The sequence below is a fragment of the Megalops cyprinoides genome, chromosome 12 (genome assembly GCF_013368585.1).
Source record: "Megalops cyprinoides isolate fMegCyp1 chromosome 12, fMegCyp1.pri, whole genome shotgun sequence".
Lineage (NCBI taxonomy): Eukaryota > Metazoa > Chordata > Actinopteri > Elopiformes > Megalopidae > Megalops > Megalops cyprinoides.
In genome coordinates, this window is record NC_050594.1 from 16,267,473 (window position 1) to 16,290,379 (window position 22,907).

Consider the following 22,907-nt stretch of genomic DNA (forward strand, 5'->3'; position numbering starts at 1 on the left):
TTGCTCATGATGAAAAGACATGGTGAACAGTTAATAAAGGATTTATATTAATGTAGTTCAACTATGTCTGTCAGATAATTCTCAGTTCTAAAACAATACAACATAGGAGGGTTATGAAATTCCCATTACCCTTTACAGGAAGGTTATAATTTCACACATCTTACAAGATATAGTGTTATAATATATCTATATGAATACATAGAACAAACATGACGTAATGGAACTGAACATGATTTCATGGGTCAATTATAAAGTAATGAGAGGAACAGTATACCTGTGTCCCACAGTCAGCCCAGCTCACTTAACCAAACTGTTTCCACTAAACAAGTTGGTAATATCACCACTTAACTGTGCATTATTGTACATAAATGTTGTTCCTGTAAATACTATACCTAATCACAAATGTTCTTTACTTTCAGTAGCTATACTGCTAGAAAGAAACTCACCAAAAGAAACGATTGGAAAATTTTGTCTTACCTTCGAGTGAAATTCTCCATACTCATTTTATACCCACTAATGTACATATCTACTGGAAATGATTCATGTCGCGAGAAGCCAGCAATCTCCTTTTGCAGCGGCGCTAACGTGAAGGTAGTTCCTCACGCACTCATGTTCCAGCGTTCTTCTGCCTGCTGACAGCCGACACTGAGGCACGCAGGAGAACGGCAGTCTGCTAAGGTGAACGTTGTTACATCATTTAGAGCGAGCAGGTACACTATCGTGAAACATTAACATACTGTCACGGCTCCCTCTCCCTCTCTTCTCACATACCGTTTTTCAGGTAGCAAGGGCATTTCTTGTAGCAAAGCGCATAGAAATTTTTCTGTCAATCAATTTACCATCAATTGCCATGAACTTTGTGGTAGCTTAAACTGGTCGCTGAAACGAAGGGGAAAAAAGTACAACAGACTGGCCCTGCGCAACAAGTGTTCAGACCCCACCCCCAAATTAACAATAAATAAATAAATAAATACACTAAAAAGATAAATAAATAATGAGCTTTCTTAGACACCAATTTTAACTACAACTTGTGTTTATCAGATTAAATTATGGACATTTCAGGTTTTTTTGTTTTTCCAAAAATGTATAAATTAAAATTTGATAAATTATTGTCATTATTATCAATTACTATTATCAAACAGTCATATTTTCGGAACACTTTCCACAAAGAAATTTAGATTTTGTTTGGTTCCTCGACTGAAATGTTTTGATAGGTAAATACAAAATTGAAACAATAATTATTATAATTCAACGTGAGGCTGGTATTAATTAATATAGATCAGCAATAAAATACAGTAATGGTAGATCAGATGCTGGACGGCCCGTACATCCTCTTCTGTTGGCTCTCCTGTTGACTAGACCAGTTGAGAATGAAAATGATTTATTAGTTTCATATCTTAAAATTATATTATGTACCTTTACTCTTCCCCCCATAGTTTTATATCTGAATTCACAAAGCCTAAGGCAAAATAAACCCCGTTTTAGCGTGCCTAGGAACCAATACATGTAGACAAAGATGTGTTGGCTAGAGTTCCACACGGAACCTACTAGCGGGTGGACGTTTTTCCGGTTATAGGCTCGCTCATGCACCGGCTTGGATGTTTCAGTGGAACAACGTGGAGTGAGGCTTGAGATTGAAATCATAGCTATCTAGGGCTAATGCCAGTGTACTTTGTGTTATGAGTGAGAGTATCAACTGGCAGTTGTGAAAATGCAGATATCCAGCGTGAATGACGTGAAGATATATAATTTAAGCCACGGAAAATCTCTACCAGAGGTAATTCAATGTATAGCTATCCCGTTTGTTTGCTAGCTAGTTAGCTGACAAGCATCATAGCTACAGCATGCTAGTACACAGTTCTGATAGCTGTCACCGCAGACATAAAATGATCGATGACAGTGTTCGAAGTAATGTTATGTCACTAAAGCATAAGGTTATTAAGTTGGTGTGATAGTTGGCTGGGTGTGGAAGACAGGAGAACAACTTGCTGCTAGTCACTAAACTTGTGTCGCTATGTCATAAATAAACGTGGCTAATTGTGTATCTTGGTCAGTATGCCATTTACATTGTTCTGCCTTTTCCCCAGAAATATCTATTATGCTACCTAGCCACATTAGCTTTGTAGCTCAATGCCTTCGTTCACCATAACAATGCTCTATATCTGTGCAAATATAAGATGGCCTCTTTTAACATTTGTATTTTGGCATGTCCATTTATCTTTCCTAGTGGCTCTCAGACAGGAAGAAAAGAGCCTTGCAAAAGAAAGATGTTGGTGAGTACTGTTGGTGGCGATGAGTAGGGGTGGATGACTGGGAATGTGTTGTGCTGACCAGCTCCGCCGCGCTCTCATCCTCAGACGTCCAGCGCAGGATAGAACTTATCCAGGATTTCGACATGCCCACAGTCTGCACCTCCATAAAGGTGTCTCGGGATGGACAGTACATTTTGGCTGCAGGTGAGGGACTGAATGCACCGGCTCCCCCTGATGATGATGATGATGATGATGATGATGATGAGTCTGTTAATACTCACCTGTACTTGCGCTTTTTGTCATTGTTATGTTCAGTTTTTTGTAAAACTGAAACATGATGAATTCAGAGTTATTGTTAGGTGTTAGAGGAGGTGATGTAAACAAAGGTTAATATCTGAATTGAAATTAAAAAAAAAAAACACTCATTGACCTGTGAAACTGTTTCAGGCACCTACAAACCCAGGATTCGTTGTTATGACACTTACCAGCTGTCCCTGAAGTTTGAAAGGTGTCTGGATTCTGATGGTGAGTGGAAAATTTAACTGTAAACTGGAATCACATATTTCTTTTAGAATGATTCTGAAACAAAACTGACATGTTGTCATTACATAAAAAAGTAATGAAAATAAGTGTCTTTCAGCTGTCTCAGTGGTATTATTCACCTGATATTCAGTTATATTGAAACGGGAACTAATGTGTAACATTAATGTCGTATTGTACCTGTAACTTTGTGTGTAGGTGCTTTATGAGTACCTGTGTTGGAGCTGCTGTGTGTGTCTAGCTCTGAGTGACTTTCTTGTGGGAGGAGATCCTGTCATCCATCCATCAGTGGTTCTTGTGTGGACAGTAGCAGCCTATATCCTGTCCTCCAACTCTCAGTGGTCGTTGTGTGAGAACTGTATATTCTTTCTTAGGGCTGTCAGTGGTTGTTGTATGGGGTAGTAGTCTATGTCTTCTGTTCCGGCTCTTAGTGACTTTGTATGAGAACAGTATCCTGCTCTCTCAGCAATGGTGTCAGGTGTTCACAGTCATGCGCTGTTGATGCTGAACGCCACCCTCTCTAATGAAAGCTCACATGGGTGAAGGAGTAATACGGTGATTAATTTTTAACCACTGCTTCACTCCCCGTCTGCTCCCAAGGGGCTGTGCATCAGTTCTCAGGTAACAAAACAAATACATTGGGTTTAGGGCCTAACAGGGTCATCAGCAGTCATGTGGTGAAAATGGCATTCATGGAACACCGGCCCCTGTGATGTTATTTGTAGAGCTGTTTTTGCTGTCAGTGTCTGGTAAAACAGTATGCATTCGGGTTTCCTATATTTTCATTAGTTAAATGTGTAACCCCGTGTGTTTTCTGTCTGCAGTGGTGGCTTTTGACATCCTATCTGATGACTATTCCAAGGTGAGGTTCTCCTGTGAAAGGTGACAATGTCTCAAAGTCACTCTCAATGTGAAAAAGGACTGGAGCCAGGCGTCACAGTAAAATGATCTGTGATCTGTAATTTCATATGCTGTCAAGCATTACTAATTGAGTGTGTTTGTAAAATGTGTTGATTCGATCGTCATTTTTCTGACAACACTGCTGTCTGTGTGTGTGTTTGTGTGTGCGTGCGCATGTGTGTATCTATGCAGCTTGTGTTTCTGCACTGCGATCGCTACGTGGAGTTCCACTCTCAGCACGGACACTACTACAAGACACGTATTCCCAAGTTCGGACGGGACTTCTCCTACCACTACCCCTCCTGTGATCTCTACTTTGTGGGCGCCAGGTAAGAGTGGTGGTGTAGATCATGAACGGTTACAGGAGATAAAAGAGAACGTTTACAGGAGATAAATTACAGAGTTATACCATCTGAATCTCAAATCAGTGTCTGATGTATTCCTGGAATTGTTTCCATTAACCTCATAAGGTAAATTTTGATTTAAAAAATAAATGTGAACAGGTTCATTCATGGTTTAATTTAAATTTTAATTTGGTGTTATTATTGATGCTCTTAACATTTATTCACTTATTATAAATTGGACTTTGGTTACTTTTCATTGAGAGTGGACTTCTGGGCTTTACAGAAAACAGCCAGTGACAATGTGTATGTTCTACATTTTTGGTGTTATTTGACTCATAATTGACCATATAGTTCTCAATATGCGTTATAGTTCTCTATATGCTAATTTTCATTCCATTGTCCAAGGCAAAATAACTTATGGCTATCAGTTAAGAGATAATGCACAGTTCAGTTTTGCAACTGTTTTATTGATATTCTGGTTTTACCAAAGTCTTGACCATCCACAACCTTGCAAACAGGATTTAGAGCACAAAATTCTCCTTGCAATTGAACTTTTGTTATCTGCATTAATTTACCTTACCTTCAGTGTGCATCCTTCTCCTTTTCGAATACGCACGGATTCTTGTCAGAAAAATCAGATTAAGGTCTCGTGAATGAGCTTTAGTTGAGTTGGGTCGGTCATACTAACAGCCCTGTTTTCTCTCAGCTCTGAGGTTTACAGGCTGAATCTTGAGCAAGGCCGTTTCCTCAGCTCCTTACAGACAGATGCAGTGTGAGTATCCACTGTGTGCTTATCAGTTGACGTGTGTGTGTGTCTGTGTTTTTCTGCATTTTGTCTGTCTCTGTGTTTATGAATCTTTACCCAAGTGTGTACACCTGTACCTCATTTAAATGTGTAACACATTGTGTGTATGCTCAAGTAAGTGTATACCAGTATCATTCTGTCTGAGTGTGTTTACCTTTACCTCATCATTTGTGTGTTTGCTTGTACCACTCTGTACGACTACCTGTACCACACTGTGTGTGTGTGTGTGTGTGTGTGTGTGTGTGTTTGCACCACACTGTGTTTATGTCTGTTTGTTCTACACTGTGTGAATGTATATTTGTGTTTACCTGTTCCATACTGTGTGTGTGTGGCTACCTGTGCTACACACTGTGTGTTTGTTTACTATGTGCTTGGTGTTTACATGTGTTTCTGTACCCCACTGTCTCTGTTACACACCTTATGTGTACCTGCCCTGCAGTCTTTTACTCCTTTTCCCCAGTGTATGTGTTTGTAGCCCATCTTATACATGTGTTTCACTGTTAATCTAAGCCTGTTGTGGTTCTGTAACACTCTGTCTCAGGTCTAATCTGTGGTCAGTGCTCTTTGAGGATTACATCTCTCTGTTTTAATTGCAGAGAGAACAATGTGTGTGACATCAACCCCATCCATCACCTGTTTGCTACGGGAACAGCAGAGGTAGGTGTGCTGAGTCTGTAAGCCACAGCTGACACCCTGGACTCATCAGCTTCCTGTGTGACCGTGTGATTTCCTGTCTGTGTGTGTGTAGGGTAAGGTGGAGTGCTGGGATCCTCGGACCCGGGGCCGGGTGGGCATCCTGGACTGTGCCTTGAGCAGCGTTACCGAGGGAACAGAGTAAGTACAGTTGTGACCATGTAAGGGCAGCGTTTAAGCAGTCATGTGGCAGTCCTACAGGCTCATGGATACATAGAGTAGAGGCTCTGTCTGCACAGTGCCTGAGCACATGGTCAACATATGGTAAATAGGACAGGGGTTGCGAGTTGTGCTATGTGGTATGGAAGGTTGTTGCTGTTGGAATCTGCTGCAGTTTGTTGATTGATTGTCCTGTGTCATCTCTCTGCTCCAGGGTGGAAGGCCTGCCATCTATCAGTGCCCTCAAGTTCAACGACTGTCTGAACATGGCAGTTGGGACAAGCACTGGACAGGTAGTGTATCGGGCCAACAAGACAGCTTCAGACTCTACCAAGAGAGGGAGGGCATATAGTTAGTACAGATGTACTAACAAGAATTTGAATCAGATCTAGTGAAGCAGCTCAGATAGGCTAGAAATAATTGCAATGTAGTTGTTTTGCATCTGTATAGTTTTTCTTATAGGCTTTTATGGTTTGTAGGTGTTGCTGTATGATTTGCGCTCCAGTTGCCCTCTGCTGGTGAAAGATCATTACTACGGCCTACCCATCAAGTCCCTAAATTTCCAAAACCAGCTGGACCTGGTTCTGTCTGCTGACGCAAAGATCATCAAGATCTGGAACCGGGACACGGTGAGTGCATGTCTGTCTGTCTGTCTGTCTGTCTGTCTACCTGTCTGTGTGGATCTATGTCTCTCTGCATCTGTCTGGGCTCTAGATTACAGGCAAAACGAGGAGCTCTCCATTATAGGCAAAATGACAAGCCTAAATAGTCTGAATTATGTGTCTCAATTTATCTGTCTCCTCCTGTATTGTTTGGCTTGCTCTCATTCTGTTCCTCTGTGTGAAAGATAAGACTGTCCCCTGCACACCAAAGCATACAACTAATTTGCGGTCCTGTGATATCTAGTGTGGCATGCTGCATTCCATTCGTTTGCTGTGCTGGGGAGTTCATCAGATGGAATAGTCAGTGATGAATCTCCATGTGTCTGTCTCAGGTGTATTTATGACTATTTTCATTCCTATGTGTCTGCTCTTTCTTCCCATGCCTTTTTTTACATACCAACCGTGACACCGTACATTCACTGTGTTAGCATTTCCCAGATAGCTAAATTGAACTGGATATTTTTCTTTCTTTTGCACTTTGCAGGGCAAAGTGTTTTCCTCAATCGAGCCCCAGCATGACATCAATGATGTGTGCGTGTATCCTGGCTCAGGTGGGTGTGACCAGCTCTCGCGTGTGTGTACCTGGCTTGTATGTAAGTGGTGGGTTCCCCTTTTGTTAGCCTTCCTGGTGTTCTGCTGCAACATGGAGAGTGCAGAAATCAGGCTGGGCTGCTGATATACCCACTCTGTACTACTACAGAGCTAGAACCAGGCTGACTCACTTACCTGGCAATACTGCAGAACCGGAGCCAGGTTGACTCCCCTATCTACCCCTACTGTACTGCACAGATGGAAGCAGGCTGACTCACTTATACTAGCACTTCCTCACTGCTCTTCATTTCTAAACAGTAGCTACTAACTTGTTCAGGAGCATTGTGTTCTTACAGCTCTGGCTGTTTGTAATGCAATAGCAAAGTGGTTCCTGATTGTACTTGCCTTGGACTTGTGGTGGTCTTATGTGCCCTTTCTGAGAACTTTGCTGCTGGAGACAAGTCAGCCCACATCATACAGAGGCCTTTGGTGCATCGGCTGTCTATGGTTAAAGCATCTCTTGAGTTCAAACTGTGCACAGTTATCGGAAACAGTTTAATTATGCTCTTGCACTCACAGTTTGCAGTGTGTGTGGCCCTCCATCAGTGTTGATGTGGTGCATTTGTCTAATGGCACCAGCAGATGGCAGCACAAGTGTGTGACTGTTTGTGATCAGCTCAGCAGATCACAAGGCACTGCTGCAAGATTGCAGTTTCTCAACTCTGTCTTAATTACACTAAATACCAGGGTCTGTCATTCAAGTGTTTCTGGCTGAACAATTAAACTCAGTTAAAATAATTTTCAAAGACCGTCCTCCACTTAAACTGTTAAAGATGCTCTCTCAGGGTATAATTACTCAAAGTCTGTATCCTCTGGAATGTATAATTAGTAAATTCATACAATTATTCATGTGGCTTTGTGAATTATTCAATGAAACCTACACAGACTGAAAAGAAGTTAAGTAGGGTTTTTTTCCAGGGAAAAAACGATCTTAAAAGAAAAATATTAATGCAACAGTTGCATCAGCATCTCAATGGCCCACTTGGGATTCAGTATCATGTCTGCCCTCTGGTTGCGGTCATGTTGTGGTCAAGTTGTCATTCCACCCCAGACTACGGTTCTCCGTGCTCTTGTGTGGGCTGTGGTTTGTGGGCTGCTCTTTGAGACGGAGCTGATCGTCCTTGCCGAGGGCAGAAAGTCTAATGCGACCCAGATCGTTATAATCCGGTCTTTTCCCCCCCAACAGGAATGCTGTTCACAGCCAACGAGGACCCCAAGATGAATACATTCTACATACCTGTGAGTTATAGCTGGTCACTCTGTGATATCCATCTGCAGTATTGAGTGGACTTTCTGTCCCTTTACTTCTAGGAAGGGCTCCACTTTCAGGTCTGCTTAGCTGTCAGTGTGGCCTCTTGTCTGCAGAGTCAAGCTCCCTCTGTGCGTGAAGGGGGACCTGCACTCTTTGTGTGAAGTACTGACTCAGGCCTTTGACTGGTTTCTTGTGACCGTTGATTGATTTGAACTAACAGTGGACTGGTCAGCTGCGCTTGACCCTGGGACTGACAGAGGAGGCTGACAGTGTGGGTCAGGGAAAGGGACAGAGAGTCACTGTGTTGGGAGACAGGAAAGAGAGGACACTCACTTTGGGAACAGGGTGGACACACGTACAGAGATTCACTGGTTTTCTTTAGAGAGGGAGCCCAAAGACACAAACACGCAAACAGGCAGAAACACATTGTATTTCTTCAGAGGGACACTGAAGACATGAACACACACACGTGCTCACAGACACATTCTTGCGCACACACACACGCATGCAACAACAGCTCAGCCATGAAGCGGCAGACCACACAAACTTATAGAGCGGGGCCATCGAGTGCTGAAGCGCATAGCACATAAAAACCGCCTTTCCTTTGTTCCTTTGGAGCAGTGGAAATGCGTTCTCTGGGGTGTTGAATCACGCTTCACTATCTGACAGTCTGATGGACGAATCTGGGTTTGGCAGATGCCAGGAGAGCGCTACCTACTGGAATGCACAGTGCCTACTGTAAAGTTTGGTGGAGGAGGGATAATGGTCTGGGGCTGTTTGTCAGGGTTTGGGCTAGGCCCCTTAGTTCCAGTGAAGGATAGCAACCAACTTCGTGGCAACAGTTTGGGGAAGGCTGTTTCCTGTTCCAGCATGACTGTGCCCCTGTGCACAAAGTAACATCCATAAAGACTTGATGAGTTTGGTATGGAGGAACTCCAGTGGCCTGCACAGAGCCCTGACCTCAACCTCACTGAACACCTTTGGGATGAATTAGAACGCCGATTGCGAGCCAGGCCTTCCCGTCCAACATCAGTGCCTGACCTCACAAATGCTCTTTTGGCTGAATGGGTGCAAATTCCCACAGACACACTCCAAAATTTTGTGGAAAGCCTTCACAGAAGAGTGGAGGCTGTTATAGCTGCGAGGGGGGGGGGGGGGGGGCAACACCATATTAATGCCCATGGTTTTGGAATGGGATGTCCAATAAGCTCATATAGGTGTGATGGTCAGGTGTCCACATACTTTTGGCCATATAGTGTATGTAGAAACACACTGTCTGTGACTAGAGTCGCACTGCCTGAAATGCAGTCAGGGGAGAGGATGAGCGAGAGCGAGTTGGCAGGCACACCATCAGTGGGGGGAGAGCGGCAGACAGTGGAACATACACACACACACACACCAGCCTGTCTCAAGTCAGTGGAGAGTGGAGACACCGTCACACAGTCCGGTCCATCTGTGCGCTCACCCTCCCTGTGGCGCAGGCAGGAGGCACATCCTGTTTTATGTGACCTTGCGGTTTTCTCAGGCATGTTGGTATGGAGAGACGCTCGGGGTGGCGAGATCCCAGATCAGTCTGATCTGTCCCACAGCCACTTTTTTTTTCCCCCTCATGTGAGGAAGTGTAGATGGTGCTTTGGATATCAGCCCCCCCTCCCCGTTTCCTCTATGCTCCCTTCCTTCACACCCCCTCCCTGTCCCCCAGGCCCTGGGCCCCGCCCCACGCTGGTGCTCCTTCCTGGACAACCTGACGGAGGAACTGGAGGAGAACCCGGAGAGCACCGTCTACGATGACTACAAATTCGTTACCCGAAAGGACCTAGAAAACCTGGGTAAGCGGGGGAGAGGGGGGGAAAAAAAGAGAGACGGGAGAAGAGAGAGATAAAGGAGGGAGGAGCTGAAAGAAAGAGCGGGAAGATGGAGAGGGAGGGGGCAGGTAGAGAGAGAGTGCAGGAGGGAGGTACAGTGAGGGAGAGAGAGTGTGAGAAAGGTGGGGGTTGGGAGGGGCTAAGAAGATCATCTGATGACAGGAAGAGTGATAATTAGGGGAGCAGCAGCTGGATGGGGCGGGGGAGGGGGGGGGGAGCTGCATGGCTGTGGAATGCGTGCTTATGTAACGGTGGGCTGGAGTAGTGGGAGACCAATGGTGTCTGGTGTCGGCTGAGGGAGTCTCCCTGTCACGCCAGGGATGATCTGGCGGCCAGGGCGACACTCCAAAACCTCTGCCTATTCAGCATCCACACTGTCTGAAACGACAGCGCTGCAGTGAACTCAGTGGCCACGCTTAATGGAAGGACAGCCCTAAAATGAATTTAGCGTCTGCACTTAATGAAATGACACAACGCTTAACGAAACCCAAAAATTAATTAATACTGGTAATGGTGCTGCCCCACATAAACAGAAGACGAACTTTTTTTTTTTTAAATGAACCAGAAGGGATGCATGGTCCATGAACTCCACCTAAAGCTTAAAGCAGAAGGACTTCAAGACCGCAGCTGCTAGAGGTTACAGATGTTACAGAGTTTATTAAACCACGAGGATCATAAAATGCTGACGCGTTTCGGAACACTTGCCCTTGTAGCAAGCAGCTGTGACAGAGGACGTTTATGATTCTTGTGGTTTAATAAACTTCATAATATCTTCAACCTCTGGGAGCTGCGGTCTTAAAGTTCCTATGCTTTATTTTTATATCCCTGAAATGTATTCAGCAGCCACGCTTAATGAAATGGCATCCCTGTGTGCTGCTCTGTGCTGGGTGGAGCTCGTGTGACTTGCAGTGTAATCACTCGGCAAGCTAAGACACCTCTGTAGTCTAGAATACCTGGGTTATGCTCACCTGGGGGCATGTGTCTGAGGCATAGGCGTAACGTTGCACTGAACCAGTACTGGTATAAAGCAGAACTGGTGAGAACACAATGTTCAAGGACAGAATTTGAAATGACAACTTAGCTGTGTCTTTCATTAGTGAGACACAGCTTTTTTTGTAACTCATAAACTGCATAACTCAAAATCTGCATACATGTGTTGGAAAATTCCCCATGCGTTCCAGTTAAACTGAACCTTCATTGTTACCAATTGTGCCTTCTGTTCTCAATGTACAGGTCAGACAAGGCAACCGCGTGTACAGGCAAATAACATTATATCCGTTATAGTTTGTATAGGATACTTGGTACTTGTGCTCCCATTCTCCCATTCCCAGCTCTTTTACCTGGCTCATCTATGTTTGCTGTTAATTAATTGTACCTGTGTCTCCATAGGTCTCTCTCACCTGGTGGGTTCAGCCCTTCTGCGAGCCTACATGCACGGTTTCTTCATGGACATCCGACTCTACCACAAGGTAGGTGTGTGTGTATGTTTGTGTGTGTGCGTGTGTGTGTGTGCGTGTGTGTGTGTGCGTGTGTGTGTGTGCGTGTGTGTGTGTGTGTGCGTGTGTGTGTGTGTGTGTGTGCGTGTGTGTGTGTGTGTGTGTGTGTGTGTGTATACACGTGAAAATGCTTACTTTGTAGAACATTAACGGCACTCCTGGCGCTGACGTGTTCCATTATCTGGGCTGGGTTCTCCAGGTGAAGACGATGGCGAACCCGTTCGCCTATGAAGAGTACCGCAAGGACAAGATCCGACAGAAGATAGAGGAGACGAGGACACAAAGAGTGCAGGTCAAGGTGAGGGAGGAGGGGCAGTTCCTCCGGTTATTCAGGGCTCTGTAGAGCCACATTACGTGCCTGTTACATGCCGGGGATGTCCAGCGTTCATCCCAGTTGTGCCTGTGATATGTCCAGTGCTCCACCCTCTGGTGGCTGTGTCTGTGATGGGCTTTTAGCAGTGTCTCGCTGGCGCTGTGGCTCTCCTTCTCTGATGTCCCTACATTTGAGACAGAAGCTGCCCAAGGTGAACAAGGAGCTGGCCATCAAGCTGATGGAGGAAGGAGACGATGAGGAGGAGCAGGCTGGCAGGAAGAAGAAGGGCAAGGTAACACACTCACACACACACACACACACACACACACACACATACATGTTCACACACGTATACATGTTCACACATAATGGCAAACACATGTTTCCACATTCACATGCAAACATGCGATGAATCACACATATATATATAGTATGTATGCACATACACAAACACACACCCATACAGGCCGGTACATGACATGCTCAGTTGACAGGATTACTGATGTCTGTGTTCTCCTCTTTCCTCTTTGCCTTCTCCCTCATGTGCCCCCTTCCAGGCCATGCCCAGTATCCTCAGCGACAACCGTTTCAAGGTGATGTTTGAGAACCCCGACTACCAGGTGGACGAGCAGAGCGAGGAGTTCCGCCTGCTCAACCCCATCGTGTCCAAAGTGAGCCAGAAGAGGAGGAAGAAGCTCCGCCTCCTGGAGAAGCAGGCCGCAGCCCAACAGGTGAGAGGCGCATACGGCGAGGTCTCGGGTGGCTAAGCAGAGGGGCATGATGGGAGCACTCCAGCAGAACCCGCAGGCTTACCCGCTTTACTCTGAGCCACTTAGCTCCTCCGTCTTAATAACCCTGCCAGTTATTAACAGCATCGAGTTGTGTGGCCAGACAGCTGCTTACATCATTTTTTTTTTTTTTTTTGATCTCACCGAGTTTACTCTCCAGTTACTGATATGACTCACTGAAAGTCTGTGTTAATATTCAGGTGATTTAGTCAAAACAGTCTGGTCAGCTGTGTTCCTAGATTACAAATTGCATCGTTAAAGCAGTTAAACAGGAATTTCAATGGCGTGGAACATTGTTATTGTACTTTGGCGTATTTGTGAACTGAGCAGGATTGGCAGTGTCCTCACATGTCTTGTTATGTGTGGTCTAGCCAGTGTTTGAGCCATTGTTGAGGTGTGTTTGTCAGTAGAATGGCATTTCAGGTATGTCTAGCAGAAGAAATATGTAAGAATGTTTTTACATTACTGTTAGCCTGAATAGAGGCCTGAATCAGGTGTCCAAGTTGGCTGCCCATTCCATTGACTACTCTGTGCCCCCCTGCCCCGCCCTCTTTTCCCGCAGAGGGAGGAGGACCAGGAGGAGGAGGAGGAGCCGGAGGGGCAGGCCAGCTCAGAGGAGAGCTCCGACGACGACAAGAGCTGGGTGGAGGAGGTGCGGGAACAGCGGCGCCTCCTGCGGGTGGAGGAGAGGGACCGCAGGCGGCAGGAGAGGAAGCAGCAGGACCGGGACGCCAGCCTGCAGAGCGGCGCCCCGAACCCCGAGCCCCGCTTCTTCCAGATCAAGGCCGGGGAGGAGTTCCGCAGCTTCGGGGAGGCGGCACGCAAACAGAAGCTGCAGAAGTGAGTGGCAGCCGCCGGCCTCACAGCCCAGGCGGGGTGTGCGCCTGTCTCTGACCTTTCACACTCACCCCGCTCTGTCCGCGGGGCAGGCCAGACGAGGCTCCGCGCCTTGCTCTCTTAGGTGTCCTTTTGTCAGGCGGGGAATGTGCAGCCCGCAGATGACCTGGGGCAGGATTACGGAAGCTCTTGTCGGGTTATTGACAGGTGACACATGCTCAGCACAGGGGTAATAAAACAAGTCAGCTGATTCCAGATATAGAAGAGAAAGCTGCTGTGTGTATGTGTAAGAATGTGTGTAAGAATGTGTCTGCAGGTCCAGTTTTGCAACAGGGCAGCAGTAGGTGTATGCATTGAATTTTCTAGCGCAGAAAAGTCCAGGGTACATGGGTTTCATAAGCTTTTACCCCATTAACTCGGTTAGCCTTTGCCCCCTTTTTCCATCAAACCGTGATGATGCAGCATTTTGTTGACATTCACCTCCCTTGGTGCTTTGCAGAAATTTTCGATGTGCTTGATTTTTCTGTCGCATTTTGTTTCTGTTAAGTTCACCCTCATAGGACTCGCTGCCCATATTGAGGTGTTTCTGTGTATATTTTCACAGTAATTTTGAAGTGCCGTGTTTGTATTTGTGTGTGTGTGTGTGTGTGTGTGTGTGTGTGTATGTCACAGGGCCTCGCTGGAGGACCGGCTGAAGTTGGAGGAGCACTCCGGGACCCTCACCGTAGCCGACTCGACGGTCGGCAGCAAACAGCTCACTTTCACCCTCAAGAAGGTGAGTGCAGCTCCTGTCTCAGTAGCTCCTTGCGGTGCAAGAACCTAAACTCCTGACATCACAGTAGATCCTGCTCTAGAAGAAGTGGAATATGGACTCATGCTTCACCCTAACTCTATCCCTAATCCAGTCCCTAACCCAAACCCCTAAACCCTAAACGTTAATCCAAACCCCCAAACCCTAAACCTTAAACCGCAAAACCTAAACCCAAAACTGTAAAAACGAGAAAAGAAAGCCTGTATTTAGCATACTTCAAAATGTACAAACACATAAAACATGCACTCTACAGTGTTTCATGCCCTCAGAAGAGCAGTGGAAGAGTGGCCCGCTCGCCCCAGTTCCTCTCTGTCCAGGTTGTGGCTGCGCACAAGGGGCTTATGCTGTGTCCCGCATCAGATTTACACACGACCCTGTGCTGCTGTCCTGCCGTTTATGTGAAACTCATTGTGCTAATCTCTGTGGAGCATTTCTCTCTCTCTCTCTCTCTCTGGCTCTGCGGAACAAGTGCATTCTTCCTGCCGTGGGCGTTCTCAGCGAGGCCGTGAACTGTGTCCCACCCCCCACCCCTTTTCTGTCCATAACTGGTTTAAAGGATTTTCGCCGTCTCTTTTTTTTTCGGCTCTCTGTCTTAGTACTTGTTGTGACGTCTGTCAGAGCCGAGAGGTGAAGTCGTGTGGGAGAAGGGGGTCAGCAGTGCGGGGGTCACAGGGTGTTTTTGTAGAGTGGGTCAGTGTTCGCCCAGTGGGAAACCGTTGTGCCGGGTGCGCTGCACAAAGCTCCTTGAACTGGGGCTCCTACAGGGGTTGCAGCAGGGAAGTCCATCTCAACACTGCTGAGGAGGGAGAGACGACAGACATACCTGTGCCCCTGTCATTGAGACCCCCTGCAGGATTTTGAGGCCTGTGTTAAGTGCCCATGAATGAGGGGGAGTGCCTTACTCCTCGCTTGGAAAGAGGTTTCTTTACTAAATATCCAGTTTCCCTCGGTTTGTCTCTCCCTCCCCTGAGCCGCTTTTCCACTTGGGGCCGCAGGACTGGGAACGGTAACCAGGATCTTGAGCACAAGCCTGTGGAGCCCCAGTGTTTTTCCACTGTTTTTCTGAAATGGCAGTGCTGGCCCATCATGCCACACTGGATCCCGCCTTTCACAGACCCTCAATCTGCCGCCAGACATTTTGAGCCGCCCAGATGGTGAGGAGAGCTTGTGTCTCTCCTCCCCTCCGCATTGTGTCCAGCACCAATGAGAAGAATGTCACATATTTATCTTGTCACAACTCTACTGACCAGCTCACTTGCTATCAGCTAAAAAAAAAAAAAGGCAACTGCTCCACGTGGTTCTGTTCAGAAATGGTGGTAGCAAAAAATTACATAGTCTGATGACTTTGCTGTTCCCACCTGGCTCAGGGCCATATGTTACCTTTGTGGCCCAGGTTAACCTCATAACACCCTCACCAAGACAGTGGAATGAGTAGGTGGGCCAAGCTTCTCTGTGTCAGGGTTCTGAGATTGGATGAGCTTCTCTCTCTTGTGAGACACTGGAGTGGCCTGAGATGACCCCAGGCTGTCAGAGCAAGGACAGGCAGTCAGTCACAGACGAGGGAGCGCTCCCCGGGCCTGCGCTTTTCTGCAGCCTCTGTGCGCTGTCCCTCCTCAGAAACGCAGCAGCATAGCTTTGTGATTGATGCTGAGTTTCGTAGCCACCAGGAAATGTCGCCGTTTGCAGACTGCAGAATGTCAGGATGTTTCCCCTCTTCTAGGCCATTGAAGTTAAAACCTGGTGGCATTCTGCTGCAGGCGTACCTTTGTCACAGACATTTTTTACTAATTGTTGTGCAGCTTCAATAATGTATAGCATTTTTGTGGTGCATTAGAGGCTGTTCCCCCGAGAAAATGAGCGTCTCTGCCCCCCTTCTCTTTGTTTTGGGTTTTAGAGCAAGAGATTAAAGATTAGAGATCTCTTTAACTCGGTCACGCTCCACAGGCTCCTGGTGAAATTTGACTTTGACTTGTCTGACATGGCAAATTCTGTTTTCCAAGATCAGAGCAGTTTCATGCAGGAGGGTAAACATGGGAATAGCGGGCGTCAGGGCGGAGTGTGAAGGGTGGGAGGCTCACGAGAGCTGGTGCCCTGGGTTTACAGCAAAGCCCTTCCACCTCGAGACAGGGGCGGGAAGCCAAGGTTAAGGGCGCTCTGTGTTTAGTAAACTGTGGGAGCAGAGTGCTGTGTCTGTCTGTCTGAACAGGAGAGGGCTGATTAGACTACGAGGAGAGTACTACTGGAAATCACAGCTCTGTACCAAAAACAGTGACAGAGGGCAACAGTGTCAGCCATTGGAGAGACGAGCAAAAGCAGTGTGTATACTGGATGTTATCAATGTCATTAATGTATGTGGGATGTTGGCCATGTGTCCAAGTTAGGTGTGAGGGTGTTATTTTTAATACGCACTGTGTATGTGTCAAAGGTGTTGGATTTTTGTGTGTTTGACTGTGGCCTGTTTTAGTGTGGGCCGTGTAAGTGTACAAGGTGTCTTTTTTGTGTCTCATGTCAAGGGACATGGTTTTGTGTGTATGTGGACTGCATGTGGACACCGTGTTGTCTTAGTGTGTATGTTTATCAGGAAATGTTGTTGGCGTTTGTTTTGTGTGTGTGGACAGGAGGCGTAGTGTGTGTATGTTAGGGTCAGTGAGGAGGGTGTGTGTAGTCTGTGTATGATTGTGTTAGTGTGCACGTGCGGTTCACGAAAACCCCATCAAGAGTCATGAGGGAGACAGGAGCTTGTGTGTATTGTTAAAGGTGACATTGCAGTGACCTCCTGTCCCCCTGTCTGTCCCTCTCTCCGGCAGTCGCAGCAGCAGCATCGTCAGCAGCAGGCAGAGCGGGAGCATCAGGAGGAGAGGAGGAAAGTGAGGCGGTCCGCCGGACACCTGCAGACCCGCGGGCGCGGGCGTGGCTGGGGGCGGGGCAGGGGGCGGTACTGAGGGAGAGGTGGAATTCTCCTTCGATGAACTGGCTCACAGTTAGGGGAGTTTGGTGTGACCTCTCACAGAGGACACACGGCTATGTACAGTTGCTCATAGTAATTTTAAAAACTTTTGATATTTTTTTGGTATCGTGCCAGAGAAGCTAATTGTGAAACCCACTTTCAGGTCATTGGACAGATGACTGTGCATGTTCACATTTGTCAGGGAAGTCTGTGTTCTTCAAAGAATGTAAAGGATTACTCTGTAATTGGACTTGAATTTATTATGCAATCTATTAATCTGGCAGTAAGTATGCTGAAGAAATTAATGTTGTTCATGGAGGAGTCAGTACAGAACTGTCATGTATGTATGTGTAAGTCTGTGTCTGTGGAGGCAGGAGTCTTCAACAGCCCTTCCTGAAATTTGTCTTCTGTTGAGATAAAACAGGTGTGCTCAGTGTCAGACATGGACCATAAATTTTTTAAGCCCAACTCTCCCTGCTGTGTGTCTTCATTACCCCACCTTTCCCATCTTGAATAAATTAAGAACCTCTGAGAAAGTTCACCATCTTACAGTTTACTAAAGGTTGCTGTAGTGACTTGTGGTGAACTGTAAGATTTTGAGTGCCCTTTCACGGTTTCCCTGCCTATATTAGTCACCATTTCTGTTGGTAACAGAACTGGTAACAGAAAGGCCCAAAGCATTTCTAGCAGTGAGAGCTGAATGTGTCTGAATTTATCACAGACAGTTTTTGTTCTTTTTTGACTCATGATTGATGTGTGGTGTAACACTGAACTCATACATTTGGGCAGTCTCAGTGTCTCTTACAGAATAGTTTTATCCTGTTATATTGTAAGTAAATACACAGCAGGTAGATCTTCTAGTTTATGTGTTTACAAGGCCTAAATCCACTTTTCCACTGGCGTCGCTCACAATGGTTTATACAAAATGAGAACTCATAGACTCTGACAGAGGTGCTTGCGTTGATTTTTCGCCTCCACAGAAAATAAAGATTTCAGAGACAATTGATTAAGCAAAAATGACACATCTGGGTGTGGATGTACAGAGGAGCTGAATGGAGGGACAGCTGGAAGTCAGTCTTAGAAAAACTATTGGTTTGCTTTTTAAATATATAAAGATCCTTTGGAAAAGGTAGCCTAAAATTAGTTTTAGTTACAGCCAACCTCTCCAAGGTTGCTGGTCTAGTCTGCTGATTAAATGTGACGTCAGGTTTCCTAGCCATGCTGTCCTTTACTCCAAGCCAAATATTAGGTGTAGTAGGGGGAGCAAACAGGTTTATATGCCATGAAAGTATTGCTTGTAGTGATGTCATGCAGAAAACCAGTCTTGTATTATAATAATTTAACACTGAAGATTAAGATTTGTGTATTTGAATCACTAACGTATACTATAGAAAAGTCCATTTGGTGTCACTAAAAGTAATTTCACAATGTGTCTTGTGAATACTTTATAGCACATCGTACACTATACTTTCAGTTCATTGTGCCATGCTACACACAACCAAAGAACACAGTGTACAGCACAATATTAAGGAACAAAGGGGAGTAAACCAATAGAAATGCATCAGGCCTTAGACACCTGAACAAGAAAGAAGCAGATATTTCCATCCACATATTTGACGTCAAAGTCACCACTTAGGTTTTACTCATGGACAGCGCTGTTGCTAGGAGTGGCAGCGGTAAATTACATGAAACATTTCCTTTCAGAAATTTAGCACAAAACCAAAGGTTCAAACGCCTTTGTACATTTTCCTGCCCTTAGGTTTTCCTTGAAACGTACTTAAAGGGCATTTGTGGTGTTCAGGGGAAAAAAGCGAATCTTTTCGTCTTCTGGTTTTGAGGAACAGGGAAATATTGAGAAGTACTTTAGGGGAAGAGGAGACAAGGAGGAGGCTTTGTCTTAACCACCATTATGGAATGAAGCTAAAGAAGTGCCACGTGGAACACCATTCCCTAAATCTCCATTTCCTCCAGCCTCCCTGTCAAACACTTCCATGCAAGACCATGATGGAGCTGGAAAAGTTTACATCTTTATCAGTACTCTTACTTTTTCCCTGTTTTTTTTTCTTTTCTTAAGAGCAGTCCTGCAAAGTAAGGGTTGGGTGTTTGGGAAAAACAAAAAAATAATATATATATATTTAAACAATATGATTTAACACACTTAAACCTTAAATGACCTGCCATTTGGACCTGCATTGTTCTTCCTATGAACAATGTTCTTTTTTGTAGGTGGAGTGTGCCCACACCCATGTCCTCGCCTACCTGGGACAGCACACACATGAGGCCGATGGCAATTACGGGCACTTTCTTCTCTCTTGCTTCTCTCTACTTTCACTGTTCTTTAAATGATCTACCCCCACCCCCTTTTTTTTTTTGAAAAGGGGAACTGGGTCCCCCTATACTGCTGTTGAAGCCACTGGCCTTGCGTGTCACTGGGAGAGAAAGAGGTGTGGGGCTCCTCCGATAACAATGGTAGACATAAGCCAGTTGGGACAGGATGGAGTGAGGTACAGAAAGAAGAGCGGTCTGGTTTTATGACGCAGTCTCTCTTTTTTTTCCCTCCAGCCCTTTGATCTTAACCCCGAAAGAAATTCAACTCCAACTGTGCCTACAGCAGGCGGGGTGGGGGGAGAGGCGCGGAAAAAAGGTTCTCAAGTCTGCACAGTCTGGCAGAGGCCCGCGGTCCTTTGTGTCTGGTCTTAACCACTGTCTGTGTGAGAGAGAAGGGAGACACTGCAATCAGGGGCCCAATTCACAGAGAAGCCGGTCCAGAAAAGGTTGGCCTACTTTCCTGCATTGTGTGTGTGAGTGAGAGAGAGAGAGCAACAGAGAGAGAGACAGAAAGTAAGAGTAAGAGGTTGTGACAATTTGTGTCCGTTATAAAATAACTTTATACCTCATCAGTAAGTTCACTGCAATTGAACATGAGATAAGGATGACCTCCACGAAGAAAGCAGAGTTTCCTTTAGGAGCATGGTGGAGCACAGTGTAGGTAAACTATTTGCCCAGCCATGGCCTTGCTGTGCCGTGTCCAATGACTGGCAGAATGGTGCAATACAGCCGCTTGAGTTACTGGCTGTTGCCCATGCTTGGGTCTTTATAAATTCTGCTGTCTCTGCTCCACTGCGGCATTGCCATGGTGACTGGAGAAATGGGTCTCTGGAAGTGGGTCAGCCTTGGGTGGCACTTCCTGTTGAGAGAAAGGATGACACAAAAACCAATGGCTGGATTACAAAAGCCAGAGAAGACAAATCAGTCTGCTTCTGTTTGTGTTACCAGAGAGGTATCTCTGGCTCCTCGCCTCTCTGACAAATCTAGTGATTCAGAGACCTTAAACTGTCAGGGGCCGATCCCACTTTGCAGCAGGTCTCTGAGGCATGTCAGAACAATGTAGGCAAAGGAAGTCGACAAATCAGATCCATAACTTTGGGATAGAGATTGGCTTTCAGTGTGGGGTTGGTGGATCTGCGGTCTTTGAATGGCCACTACCCAAAACTGATCTTCGCACAGGGAGGGGCATTGCAAGGCAGAGGGTTTTCCCCAGCCACTTTTGCAGGTCCTCAGCCCCCCCAACGAGAGGAAGTCTGCAGAGGCCAGTTTGCAGGATGTGGCCGCGGGCTCTTGCTGAGACCCAGATGCCGTTTTATGAGGTTTCCAGTTTGCTCCACCGTGCTGTGGGGCAGCGAGGGCTGAGCGCGTCTGAAGGAGGGGATCCTGGAGACGAAGGGCGAGCGGGAGTGTGAGAATACCCCGCTGAGGTCAACGGGGGTACCCAGCATGCCCTGCGGCTGCACAGCACCGCGGACCGGCCAGACAAAAGGGAGCTGCTTTGACAGAATAATCCTTTCCCACTGCGAGGTTGAATGGGCCGAGGTCTGAACACTCGAGTGCACGTCACAGTCAGTCTCCCGAGAGGGAGTGGGGGCGGGGGGGCCCAGGGCTGAGTTTCTAGGAAAAGGATAACATGTTCTTCTCTCTGTCACTCCGAGTCCAAGGCACCTTTCATCACTCGTTGAGAGAAAAGAAAGAAAGGGGGCAGAGTTGAGGGGGGGGGGGGGCGTTGGCCTCCAGAGCAGGGGACACTGGCTGTGTGTGCTCTCTCACCATCTGGTTTCCTCTCTTTCCTGTCTGTGTCCCTGTACTGTGCAACAGGTGAGCAGCACAGCAGGCTGACAGAGAAACACACAGTGGATGGGGGAGAATCAAATGCATGTACATCAGGTTGTGTGTCTGCGTGTACCTGTGTGTTTGCATGCATAAATGTGTATGTATGCATTTAAGTGTCCATGTGTGTGCCCTTGTGTATTTGTGTGTGTGTGTGTGTGTGTGTGTGTGAAGGGTCCCTTGATTCCCACCCCTTCAGAAGCTTCGTGAGAGCGCGTTTCCTGGCTCACAGCATCCATCAGCCTCCTCTCCAATCCTCCAGCTGTGTCCCTGTCACTGTGGGTCACACCGCCCAGATTCCAGGAAGTAAAGCTCTGAATACTGAATACTGTTCATTTTTAATCATGTCGGATCCAGAGATTCCCTTCTCCCGTTAGATTCATTTACACTCTCAGAGATGCAACCTTTTAACATTTGGGGCCAGGGCAAAAAAGTGAAAATGAGAAAGAGATGCCAGAGTGGTGTTCTACAAATCCGTTCAGCCCTTTGGGAAAATGAGTCACAGAGCCACGCAGGACAACTTAAAACAAAAAAGCACTGATACATCTCTCACTCATCCCATGTCTTTCTATTTTCCAGCAGACACTGATGAGGAAACAGCATGGACTGTACTTTTCAGAGAGGAGAGCTGCTCTGTCCTCTTTTCCTCCATCTGTCTTATGTAAAAGCAAAATGTCAATGTGTACGGAAAAAAATGAAACACAAAGTAGATTGCATATGATTATAACACACAAAATATTTGGCAAACATTGCGAATTGTATTAATGTTTTGCTACTTTCACAGATGCAGTTTTAGGCTCACAGCTGCACAATGTATTTTACACGTCAGGTTATCCACAGTGCACTTTGCAATATTTGCATAAAATCATGTATATTAAAGTTGTAAAAATCTGTATATCTTCCAACATGTGCAATGCATTCTTCTCCGCCTTATAAAATATTCCTTACATCCCGGACTGTCGTTTGTATGCTTTGACACGGAATGGCTCCATTCACGGTTCCCGGCCCGGGTCCCCTGTCTTTGTCTCAGCTCACCATCTTCTTCCAGAAGGATGAAGGGGGAAATGTGCTGATACGCGGAATTTTTCCCTCATTCTCCCACTCGCTGGATGGAGAGAATGATCTCACTGCAGGCTGGCGTTCGTCCTGCCCCCCCCCCCCCCCCCCCCCCCCCTCACGGGTAACACAGACAGTTCAACCACCGTACTCTTAACAGATCATAAAAGCAGCGCGGACTAAAATCATGCATGTTTATGTGCTTATTCCCCGCCGCAGAGCTATTTCGGTGATCCAGACGTAAATCTAAAGTTCAGGAATGCCACGAGAACAGAGTCTGAGGCGGCTGATAAAACTGCGCCAGGCAAAAGAGGTCCTGTTCTCCAGCGGCCAGCGTGTGGGCCGGATGACCTTACAGCTTCACTGGTCAGTATTGTGCTCGGCTGAATGACCCACGGTTTCGGTGGTCGGTGCTGCAGTGAGCTGAATGACCCA

General features: G+C 46.4%; 1 protein-coding gene across 1 annotated transcript; it reads left to right on the forward strand.

Annotated features, from left to right (window-relative positions):
• The first annotated feature begins 1,589 nt into the window (after positions 1-1,589).
• nol10 (nucleolar protein 10) lies at positions 1,590-17,785 on the forward strand. Its single transcript, XM_036542071.1, has 21 exons — positions 1,590-1,777; positions 2,228-2,273; positions 2,358-2,456; positions 2,700-2,777; positions 3,617-3,654; positions 3,885-4,021; positions 4,743-4,808; positions 5,438-5,498; positions 5,590-5,675; positions 5,908-5,986; positions 6,173-6,322; positions 6,840-6,906; positions 8,133-8,185; positions 9,901-10,027; positions 11,453-11,532; positions 11,759-11,857; positions 12,072-12,164; positions 12,430-12,603; positions 13,223-13,500; positions 14,170-14,272; positions 17,116-17,785. The coding sequence occupies exons 1-21, from the start codon at positions 1,712-1,714 to the stop codon at positions 17,248-17,250; spliced, it is 2,115 nt and encodes a 704-aa protein (XP_036397964.1). The 5' UTR covers positions 1,590-1,711; the 3' UTR covers positions 17,251-17,785.
• The last annotated feature ends 5,122 nt before the right edge of the window (positions 17,786-22,907 follow it).

What these genes read in the sequence shown, in the direction of transcription:
- nol10 (XM_036542071.1), top strand. Translation starts at nt 1,712, where the DNA reads ATGCAGATATCCAGCGTGAATGACGTGAAGATATATAATTTAAGCCAC. An exon ending in AAGGTGTCTGGATTCTGATG is followed by an intron (nt 2,778 to 3,616) that starts GTGAGTGGAAAA and finishes TTCTGTCTGCAG; the next exon opens with TGGTGGCTTTTGACATCCTA. An exon ending in TTGCTACGGGAACAGCAGAG is followed by an intron (nt 5,499 to 5,589) that starts GTAGGTGTGCTG and finishes GTGTGTGTGTAG; the next exon opens with GGTAAGGTGGAGTGCTGGGA.